Source organism: Lipophrys pholis (genome assembly GCF_963383615.2).
Source record: "Lipophrys pholis genome assembly, chromosome: 10".
In the NCBI taxonomy this organism is placed as follows: Eukaryota; Metazoa; Chordata; class Actinopteri; order Blenniiformes; family Blenniidae; genus Lipophrys; species Lipophrys pholis.
This window is the reverse complement of record NC_137640.1, coordinates 4,435,416-4,447,143: the sequence shown is the minus strand read 5'-3', so window position 1 is coordinate 4,447,143 and position 11,728 is coordinate 4,435,416. Positions and strand designations below refer to the sequence as shown.

The window sequence follows — 11,728 nt, the reverse complement described above, 5'->3', positions numbered from 1 at the left end:
TAGGTAGCAAGCTAATGTGCATTTATTACTTTCTCTGATTAAATGACTAACTTGCAACAGTATATTACAGAAACACGTGCGCCTCTGCAGATTTCAGCATGCACGTGTATATTATTTCTACTTTGTGACTCTTCCATAATGGTCCCACCGTCATCGCAATCAGTTCCAAAAAAAAGATAAATTCATCAGCAACACAGAGTAAAGAGCAGGGTCAGCTTAACCAGCTCATTTTGAAAGACTAATCAGTTGTGGGCCTTCATGGGAAAACAGAAATACTAATCCACTTAGAAGCATTTGTTTAAGGATGTCAGTAAAATATTAACCCAAGTCCTTTTCCAAATTCGACCACTAAAAAGGTGATTTCGGCATAATTTATTCTATTTTTGTCCTCAAAACAGGCTTTTAAATGATGGTAAATATTTATGCACATTTGCCATCTCCCTGCCCGTTAAGGTTAGACATGCAGAAGATTAGGCTCAACCAAGGGTATTTAGAGTGTCGTACGTCATACTCACAAATTGCCCTTACATAGGCATGAAGTCAGGCCATGTGTGTGAATTGGACTGCAGTAAACAGCTCTAACTTCATGGGAAAAAGTCCAACCAAAGGCACGAATCCATTGTGTTAACTAGCTAATTTAAAACTCTTCTTAAAAAAAAGCGAGAGAAATGCATCTTAAAAACAGGTGTTTAGGTTAGGAAAAATCTCAATCTTGAGAATATGCAGCCAAACATTGCATGTGGATAACGGATTGGTGTCCTAATTTCAAATGATGTCATTCAACCTTTCTATATATAAAACGCTCTAAATTACAAATGTTTTCCTCATTGTTATAGGGTTTGAGTTAAAAAAAACAAACAAATCCATCTTGTTTGCTGGATGTCATATTTTGAAGGTTTGATAACAAGGTTAGAGTCTGACGATTATCTACAAACAGTCTGCATTCACTGCATGAGACGGATGGGATCACTTTATACCTGCTGATTACAGTGATTCAGTGTGATTCTAACAGAGATGTCTATGGTAAACTCATCAAGCCGATTCAAACTAAACTTTTCCTTTAGCACTTATCTGAACTTTGCTCCAAACATTACTTTCCCTCAACACGATTCCGATATTGCTGTTGTCACTCCCACACTGGACATGCCTTTCACAGAAAGTAAAACGAGGGCCTCCCCAAGGCCCCTTGGTAATTTCGTCGACTTTAATAGACGGATAGAGACAGATTTAATAACTCTCTTGCTACCCACCATTCACGTTGCTTTGGTTGCAAGGACAGAACCCAATGTACCCACCGAAAACTCGTGCTTCAGCTCAAAAACAGATTCATCTGACTCGAGTTTTATTGGGAGAAAGATTTTCCAGTGTCCATTTTCCAAAAGGGGTGAAACAATTACTTAATCTGGACGAGATTATGAGACTTCCGCTCAGGGCTAAAGATGTTGCTCCGTGGGCATTTTTAACCTGCAAAATACAAAAGCAAGACGCTGTGTTCACATGAAACAACTAAACTATAGCTTTATCCATCCATCCATCAGGTAATGGATATGGAAATGGCTCAGTACTGATGAGGCAATAGAGTGCAGAGTTCCAGTTGCACCGGTAATACGATTTCACAACCAGTTATACTCGTGTGCATGTATATTGGAACAAAGACGATAGTCCATTTAAACAGTTTTAGTGAAGCTACTCAGTTGTACCGACTCTCTCCTGTACAGTTTGTTAGCAATAGTGAAAACCTGCGAATTACCATTTGTCGCAGACCAATGTCGATTAACAGTGTCCATCTATGAAATCATTGTCCATGTAGTGTAGATGATAGTACACCCAAAATACACTTTGATTCCTTTGCCTCCGCACATTTAGTCACATTTCCCTATATTTTACACTTCTATCTGCAGTTAATGGACATGCTCTTTAAGATCTTTTTTTTTTTTTTTTTTTTAGACAGTAGCAGTCATTCAATGTTTTTTTTTGCTTCTTAGTTTAAATTATACTCATGTTATTCCCCTTCTACTGCCTGGAAAGCAACCATGGCCCATCGGAGTGAAACGCAGTTCACCTGCTGTTTGACATTTGGTTTGAGCAACTCTCTTGTACCTCAGATCAATTTATGGTCAAAACTTGTTTGTTTTTTGTGTTTTTTTATTGCTTTCTTGAGTAGTTCCCTGCTTTCCTGCGACGCTTGCACTGGTGTGTGATTTTTGGAGGCGACAATTCTTTTAACGGACTAAACCGAAGTCTCGTATACGATCCTGCTGTGTGGATTAGTCATTTAATTGTATAACCTCTGGAATTAATGACGAACTGCGCAAGCACTTCCTTCTTTAGCCGTGCTAACGACATGGCTCTTGGGAAGGTAACGCTGATCCCTCTGTGGTGCGCGACTCATTTTGTACAAAATCTATCAGATCATCCACATGTGATAAAACGGCTAAATGGCCTAAATGTGGAAGCTGAAAACGACCCGTGTATCTGTCGTTTAACATCTTTTGGCTCCAGAAATGACAGTTACAACAAGGAAATGGAGGTAAAAGTCCATGTTTGGTTGAGGTTGGGGTGGCTGCATACACATACACAGGATTTTGGTTTTTGAAACTGAGCTTTGGGTCTAATTGAAAAGCGTCAAATGAGAAAGTAGTGTGATAGCACTCCCACTAAGACCTGTTTATCGTATGAAAATCTTTTACCAGTAAGATAATGGAAAAACAAATTCTGGCATAAAATATTTGGAATATATGTTTTTGTCTGGTTTCAAAAAAGGCTTTTGCCGTTGTGAGTCTTTGTGTCTCTCCTCATCTCATTGAACACTTGCTGACTGACAGTCGAAACACATGCTTCAAGCAGTAGCAGCAATAATACAACAGTCGGGCTGCTTCATTACCAATATAACTTTTATTTATGAATAGTTATAGGTAAGACACACATAGGACAAATATATTATTCGTGAAATACATTTATATCCATCATAATACATTTCAGTATGCAAGGCCATCAAAATATTTCCAGTTAAAATGTTCACAATATTAAGTATCCGGGACAAATTACAATAAACATTGAATCACAGGGGACCACTTCATGAAATGAGTTACAGTTAATCTTTTCAACCATGCAGCATAAAATCACTACAATCTACTACTGCTGGAATAAATACCCATTCGGAGTAAACCAACATTTTCAAAGTGCAGTGACGATGTTCATACAGCAAAGCCAGATGAGATTCAACTATGCCATGCATACAGATTTAAGAACAACTCTGATGAAGTGATGAAGAGCAACCAGTTTTCAGCTGTTGAATGAATGTAATAAGCAGTGACGACATTTAATGGGCAAAGTAATATTGCATCGTTAGCCCACAAGTCAGCATGATGAATATCAACAACATTCCTGCAGTATAAGTAACCTGTAACACAAAAATAAATGTATTTGATGGCTCATTTTAAAATAGTTTGAGGAAAATAAACATTCACATGAGCTTTACTGCCCTGGATGAGCTGGTTTCCTGTTTTATTCTGAACTGTATTGCAGAAAATCTGCATATGAAAGTGTAAAACATTTTAATACTGATCGGTCATTACAGCTGCTTATCAATTAATCTGCAAGTCAGTTTGGTCATTAAAGACTTTTGCAATCAACATTGTCTGCACTGTAAATAAGTGATTATTGTGCGGAGGTAGATTTTTCTTTTTCTTTTTTTTCTTTTTTTTATTCGGTCAATATAACCTTGGAAATCAGCTTATTCACACACATTGTATATGGAAATACTGAACATTCAACCTGTCCATATCAATCTGTCATATCAAGAAAAAGTACATGAAAGTTAAGAGTAAATAAAGAAATGGTTAATGTTAAAGTAACTACCAGAAAAGTAAATCGTCTTGCATAAACTGGTGTAATTCATATTTCGAAACCAATTTATTTCCTAATCTACGAACAGTGGATGTGCAGTGTGTCCCCTCTCGCAAGTTGTCATTCTTTGGCACCAACTCCAAGTCCTCCTCCTTTTCCTTCCTGCTTAGGCGCCACCAGTTAACACCTTCCTGTCGTCAGCGCAGTAAAAGCTTTTCTTCTCTTTGGTGTCCTGAGCGTCGGTGGCGTGTTTCTGACACAGATCCTGCATCAGTTTGGACTTGAGGAACCGCCTGTAGGAGTCTTTCTCCATCAAGGTGTAGATGGTCTTTTGAGCTTTGTCGAAGCAAGACGGGCAGGGATTCTCCACGTTCTGCCTCGTTTCCTCCCTGGTCTCGCCATCTAAGTTCACCTGAAGTTACACAGAGAAGAAACGTTTGGAACCAAATCTTTGGGCATTTCACAAGTATACATGTGAATCAAGTGACAATTTCCCCCACAAAGAAACAAGACCGGCTGTTTTGTTTTCTGCACAATTCAACTTAATTACATGATAGAATCAGTAACTGAATCACTTACATCATGAAAGATGACCAGTTAAACTGTGATAATCAAGGGCAAAATTGTAAAAAAAGAAAAATGTGCATGACAATTTTGGCACAATTTGGTAAATTTGTCAGTTTACAATTACAAAGTGTGATTACTTCCAATTGCAGCTGTAGTTTTGAACATGTACCTTCAACTATTAGTGTGTGTGGTGGCTCAATGGTTTGATTTCTTACATCACAATGAGAGACTATAGTTTGATTCTGATTAGGTGTCTTACTGTTTGGAGTTTGCATTGTCCTCTTTGTGCATGGTGGGCTTTTTTCGGACACCAGCCCACTCCCACCACCCAAAGAAAGACATGTTGGCTAGGTTGATTGGAATAAGTGCGTCTTTTTGTTTGTCTGTGTGCTTTAGCCATGTATTGGACTGATGATTGTCTTCTGCTCATTAGTTGATGGACTGATGGACTACATTTTAATTGGAGTGGACGACCAACATCACCCCACTGGTCAGGCTCGGACACTGAAAACAAACTGCTTTGTTAATCTTCCATACCCACTAAATCCACCTTAATGGTCACAGGGGCCTGGAACCCAATTCAGTTGACATTGAATGAAAGACAATCCACTCTGGTGGGTCATCAGTCCAACACAGGAGGAACACAGAGTGATAGACAATCCCATTCAACCCAATTTAGAACCATCAATCAGACTAATGGACATTTTGGGCTGTGGGATGAGCCGGAAGTACTGGCTGAAATGCATGCACACTTTGGAATCCTTGAAATCAAACTAGTGGTGCTGTCAAGAGTGCTGATCGATATAGTTCAAATCAATTCAATTCTGTTCCTATAGCACATTTCAACGCACTTACTGAAAAACCCAACAATTTAACATGGGCAAGGATAAATGACTGTGGAAAGGAAAAACTCCCTTTTATCAAAAAGGAACCTGTGGAGGCTTTCTGCAGAATGAAACACGGAGGTGGAGATTTTCTGGTGTTTCGGTTGGAGGTAGGAGATAGAAAGTGAGGAAAACCCTGGTTCGGGTCGAGGGTAGGGATTCAAACCCTGGTTCAGCTAGGGGGTAGGGATTCAAACTTTGGCCTTGACAGGATTCTCTATTCAATTCCACATAAATCCCCTCACTGCAGATAAATTTGCTGCCGACAGATGGGGGCTGTACACCATTGTGTGTCTCCTTACTTGGTTTATTCTTTGCCAACAAGACCGTAAGTAAACCGATACTCTTTCAGGAAGCTGAACATCTATTTAGTCCAGCACTAAAACATTTGTTCTCTTTGATTTGAAATGCACTTGGAGGGTCATTGCCTGTGCTGTTCATCGGTATATATCCACCCAGATACAATTGGCTTCAAGGGTCCACTTCACTGAAGTAGGATATGCAGTTGCATAAATAAAACTCAAGTGTGCTTCCAGCTTTTTGAGGGAAATGCCCATCGATGCATTATTCCTGCACGTCGCTGATTTCATTTTCATTGGTGTTGTACCTCATTCGGAGCATCAGCCTTCACATATTGTTGGTAGATCTGCTTTGCTCTGGAGGGCAGCTTGGAAGGAGCAGTCTTTTTGTAGTCCTGGCAGGCAATCCAGAAATCGATGTTCTCCTGGCTGAACTCTGACTTCAAGAAGCTGGTGAAGACTGTACGACCACCTAACAGAAACATAGAAAACAAGTTCCCATTCAGCTTTAAATGCATTATACAAGACCCAAGAACTCGGGCGTAGTGACGTATGTGAATAGGCCCACATAGTTGCTGGAGTCGTGATGAAAAATTCTGTAAAATCAATAACACCAGGACATTTGTGAGTGCCAGCAGCTGCTCAAAATGCTGCTTTCCATCCCCATTCTGAAAACCCTGCAGAGGTCGTAACAACAGCTCAGAATTGCATATCGAGCTTCAGGAAACAATAAACAATGAATCATTTGAAAATTCAGTTTGTAACATTAGCAATGATTGTCCGAAAATAGCATGAAATATGACAGTGTGTCTCTAGGAACATTTGGCATTACGCCAGCTGCATAGCTCCATTGCACACAATTGAAATTCTACTGAGCTACTGCACTTGGTCCAAAACCATAAAATTAACATAAAACAGTTGTGATGGCTCCATCTTGTCTTGTATATTTTTGTCTGTAATTGAATTACTGGAAGAATGAGGTACAAACAAAACTCTGTTAAATTTAGTAAGACTGACGTCATAATTCCTAATAAGTAATAAAAGTTAAAAGCCCATTTTTTCGTTGGTCATCGCAGTGTTTTTGAAAAAATAAGATGTTCTGGTCTGAATGGCTGACATATGGATTGACATCTGTCCCTAAAAAAAAAAATTATCTATGTCATCTGCTATTTTCACCCTTTATATGGCACTTTCGGTGTCGTCGTGAGAGTGGCTGCTGTTAACTTGAGTGACGTTTCCTTCGCCTAATTTCTCTCCTTCGCTCTGTGTCTGCGTGTTGGAACCTGAACCATCAAACATGACGGTAGAGAAGAGAGTGGCAGCGGAGGCTCTCAAGCTGAAGTGAAATGATAAAATCAAGAAGTAGGTCAAAGTGTCCGTCTTGAAAATCCATCCATTCTGTCCACTTTATCGTCAAGTGGTCTGTCCATCACTGAGAACAAGGACTAGATAGAGCATCGACATGTGGTGCTCAAGCTTTGGTCCTTTTGGCATGTCTTTGTCTGACACATATCTGAAGTTACTTTAGCTTTTCAATTTTACAATTGCAAGGCTTACAAATGTGTTAAAACCATAAAACTGCATTTGTGTTTTTAACATGGGTTTGCAATGATTATGCAATCTTCTTCTTCAGCTGTCCCGATCATATAAACATCTCCATCTGCAAAACAAACTACAGTGACAATGCACTATTTCACTTTGAGTTATGTCCCAGCTTGTGTTTGACATTTTGTGAATGTTCAAGACTGTGATCTATGAGTGAACTGGTAACTTTGCAGCGAGTCTATTGAATAATTAATTACTGCATGAGTACATGGATGATGCATACATTTCCGCGGTTTTTACTCCTTTGTATGTATCTTAGAGGGAATGTACTTCAGCCTAAAGCATGTATAGATGCATTTTGGCAAAATTCCTTATAAATTTTGAAGTTAAACTCAATATTTCACTTCTGTCTACATCGGTTAAAAGAAACAAGTAATTATAAAGTAATTTGCCTTTTTTCAATAGGGAATATGAAGTCCCATTGGGGAGCTTATGGTGGGGGGGGACTGTTATAAAACTACTGCATAAGAAGACAGACTGAGAAATCCACTGAGGTTATTGCTCTGTAAACAAAAGACGTCTGAACCAATGGGAACTGAGAGCTTAAGCCGGGAAGGACGACGTTGAAGATTTGATGATGTTGGAGGTCAATTAAAAGACGTCATGGAATGGAGCGAGTCTGAACTCAGCTGGTTCCCGCAAGGCCATTGCTCCCCCGCCATTTCTTTTTTTGCCTACCACAGTTTGATTCTCGGAGGGTTTGCACATATACACACACACACACACACACACACACACACTCAGCACTGGTCAGGGCGCCCTAAGAGGCCGTTCAGTAGTGCCTTGTGACACGTAGCTAAAAACTGGAGCATGAGAATGTATGTCGATATGTGTGTGCGTGTCCCAGTCAGTCCATCTTTTTAAATGTCCCTTCACCATTACGCTCACAAACACTAATTTAAAGTCAAACTATCTGATGTACTGTAGTCAGTTCAAATTTCCAATTTTGCGATTTTAAAATGTGACGCCTGGGAACCAGCATCACTTTTCTTTTTCTTTTTTTTTTTGGGATTGTCCAAAGCCCGCTGATGACCATTAGCGAGAAATGAGAAGGTCAGGACCTCGTCTGATTGTATTCCCATGACTGCAGCTCCATCAAGTCACACGAGAATCATTAGTTGTTTTTTTTTAATACCGGAGAGACTTTTATGATGAGAACTAACCAAGTCAATCAACTCCCGGGGAGCTGGCATCGATATCAATGAGGGTTCAAACCGAGGCCTCATGGGATTTTAGCCCTGATTAGCCTTGCGTAATGTCACAATAAATCTTTTAGGTGTGAGACGTTAATACTTACTGTCACTGTTCATCACGTGGCTGAAAGACTCCTTCCATTTCTCCACCTCGGCTGGATTAGGAACCCTGAAACGTAACGTTTAAAAATGTCTTTGGTAAGATTACAAGGAAAAATGCTCATGCTTTTATGCAGCGGTGACATTCTCCATGCTTTATACAGGTACCTTGTGTCTGTGGCTTGTTTTGTGTGATTTCTGTGAGCAGCTTGTTTGTTTTTTATGTTTTTCTGCTGTAACCACACTTTATTTCCTGTGAGGGATCAATAAGATACTTAGAATACAAAATTGCCAGAAGTGTGGATGCATCTGTTTTTTTATCATTGCCAGTTTGTGAATGAGTCAGGTTCCACAAAGGAATGACTAAAGCTTTATCTCTTTTAACTCAAAATAAATATTACAGTTCTCCAGAAGGGCTGCGAACAGATATTAAATTGATTTTTGTTATGAATAGCAATAGCGCCTCCACTGTAGATCCCAGTGGGACGTATTGAGTAATGATAGATCTAATAATGCCGGTGTGCGTCATCTAATATTTACAAAGTCATTAATATGTCAAAGGAAGACACAATTTTCACTTTGTAAAGTTTGAAATGTTGAAATAATGAGAATAACTAAGAGCTGTATTGCGATTGCGTAGTGTGATCATGATGAACTATTCTAGCAGAAAACCTCTTCATTGATTTTTTCCTTTATTTCTTGTGGATGTTATTAAAAAGTCAAAGTCCGAGTTAAGTGCGCTTGTTATGAAGGACAAGAATAGGTTTTCCCACAGCAACACAACCTGGGGAAAGGTTTGGGCTAAAATATAAATAGTGTAGTTTGTGAAAAGAAAGTTTAAAATCACTGTCAGTTAAGATGGATTGCTCACTCATAAAGTCTCGATAGATTTTATTTTTTTTAATGCAAGTATCAACATCTGGAGGATACGGAAGACAAGAACAGTGACGCAAGATGTAAACAAAATAAATCGAGGGGAACAATTTTAGCCCTTTCCTTTTAAATTTCCATCTGAGAAAACTGCCCCAATGTGTGGTCGGTGTGTGTTCAATCCTATTTCATATATACGTTGTCACTTCCAAAACCTCATGATGAGGATGTGGAGGAAAAAGCTCAACTCAAAGGATAACAGGCATTTCTGAGGTTGCTTTGATTATAAAAAAAAAAAAGCAAACAAAAAAAACAACCAGATAATGTACACTTAATTTAAAACTAAGGCACTTTCATGTAATTAAAACTGTATGTTGGAGAGGAAAAGATTTTTCAAATATTTTTGTAAATATATATATGCGTGTGTATGTGTATATATAATGTATGTATGCGCTTTGGTGTAAAACCAAATAAAACAAAGGCAGATTAATAAGAGGTTTGTTCCAGACCCCCTGTGCACCTTCATCACTGACTGAATCAATCCCCACCCCCTTCTGCTTGACGCCACTCATCTCTTTCCTCATTATCCCTTTATCTCTCTCTCTGAACAAAGCCCAGACGCCTGAAAGAAATCCCATAAGTCCCAACGATTCATTCAGATCCGTATCAATACTGAAGGTCTTGACAGCGTGAACTCTGCCACCAGTCAATATTTCCTTCCTTCATAACTTCAGGCGCCTGTCAGGTTTGTCACGTCTTCAGATTCAAGTGTAGGTTAGAGTTTTTCTTTTCTTTTCTTTTTTTTTTACTTCTGATTTTGTTTTTTTAATGAATCAGTATTGTAACTTGGGCAACTGAATTGTAGCTTTCAGACAGCTAAATGAGTTGTTTGAATATCTAAACACACTATCTTCATTCAAGAAGTAATAAAATGCATTTCCCTTGAGATCTCTAAATTCAATCACATCTTATTTCCCCAGATATGCCGGCACAGAACGTACGAGAGAGGCTCCAATATCTGAATTCCCTTCAGTACCACATATGATATTTATTCTTTTGCAGTTTAAAAAAAAAAAATCAGAATTCCTGCAATATGATAAAATGCAATCAATATAATAAATCTGCATGGAATATAAAGAAAATAGTTGATCTGACCTCTTGGCAGCAGCAGTGGGGTGCGCTGCTTGGGGTTCAGGCTTCTGGAGTAGGAAGCTTATTTTGTGCTTGATGTCTTTGGCTCTGAGGGGATAAACAGACGCATCATTTAGAATTTCAGTTTTATATGCATGAACAATGTCAGCAAAATTTAATGTGAACAAAAATATTCACACATCAGTCTTACCGAAAGTAAATACTTGCATTTTCATTTGAGACTCAAGAACGACAAGGATCTTTTTAAATAAAAAGTTTTAAAAAAATTAAGTAAAACAATACAAAAATACTTTTCCGGGTGTTTATTAATACCTGTATACACCTGCAGCCTTAAGACACAGTGAGCTTACCCTTTCAAGCATGTTGCAGGAAGTGTTGCAAGTCCTTTGCACATGGTAGAATGTTAAAGATCCCCGGTCAAACGCTGTAGTTGAAAAAGATAACACGGAGGCAGCAGTAGTGAGGCTGTGAGCGGCGGATGTTTTATAGTGGCGGTCCTTCGGTGTCAGACAGCGGGCAGCACTTGTCTCCACCCTCAGCTGTGGAGTTCTACCTCTTAACTTCATTGACAGAACGCCGGCCAATCAGGGAGGGAGACCGAGCCGGAGAGAGAAATGGAGGAAGGGAGAGGGGACGACGCACTGAGGAAAAAAATAAAGATGGGGGAAATTTACAACAGATGGGTTCCTATGTAACCAAAACAAAAGGTGTTTTCAACCGAGAGTGGTGTAACAGGCTTTTGAACAGGGGATGAAGTCATCCTTGGAGGAAAGAAATCTGTGACTGAGTCAGAGCTGTGACTTCAGGTGCATTCAGGCAGCTATTTGTGTGATATTCCTTTTTACTGCTTGACACATTCACTTCTCATTTTACTGCATGTTCTGTTGTAGTTAAGCATTGCACAGGTTGCTCTGGCCACTGTGGTGTGTCGGGTGGATTTAAGATTTGGATATGTAATTATTGTGTCGTGTATCTCAAGTAAAAAAAAAAAAAAGAGAGAGATGATCTCGAGGTTCAGACAGCTGGTTAGAATGAAAGAAGACTGGCTGTAGTTTGAAAGTCCTCACTCACCCTGCACATTCCCTGCTCTCTAATCTGCTTGCAGGCTCTTCAGGAGCTCATCAAACAGACTTTGAAAACAACAGCTTCTACTCAGTACCCAGGCTCAGCCTCCTTTCTTGTGCCTTGAAAGCCACTTGTTATACTTTGA

General features: G+C 39.3%; 1 protein-coding gene across 1 annotated transcript; it reads right to left on the bottom strand.

The window, feature by feature from the left end:
• Positions 1 to 2,884: 2,884 nt before the first annotated feature.
• On the bottom strand, positions 2,885 to 10,976 carry rgs4 (regulator of G protein signaling 4). The gene is made up of 5 exons (XM_080473813.1): positions 10,869 to 10,976; positions 10,522 to 10,605; positions 8,502 to 8,566; positions 5,908 to 6,071; positions 2,885 to 4,261 (listed from the first exon to the last, which is right to left on the bottom strand). Exons 1-5 carry the CDS (start codon positions 10,910 to 10,912, stop codon positions 4,016 to 4,018), a joined length of 603 nt encoding a protein of 200 aa, XP_080329939.1. The 5' UTR covers positions 10,913 to 10,976; the 3' UTR covers positions 2,885 to 4,015.
• Between the last annotated feature and the right edge of the window lie 752 nt (positions 10,977 to 11,728).

What these genes read in the sequence shown, in the direction of transcription:
- rgs4 (XM_080473813.1), bottom strand. Translation starts at nt 10,912, where the DNA reads ATGTGCAAAGGACTTGCAACACTTCCTGCAACATGCTTGAAAGG. An exon ending in CCCACTGCTGCTGCCAAGAG is followed by an intron (nt 8,567 to 10,521) that starts GTCAGATCAACT and finishes GTTACGTTTCAG; the next exon opens with GGTTCCTAATCCAGCCGAGG. An exon ending in AGGCTGATGCTCCGAATGAG is followed by an intron (nt 4,262 to 5,907) that starts GTACAACACCAA and finishes GTGTAACTTCAG; the next exon opens with GTGAACTTAGATGGCGAGAC.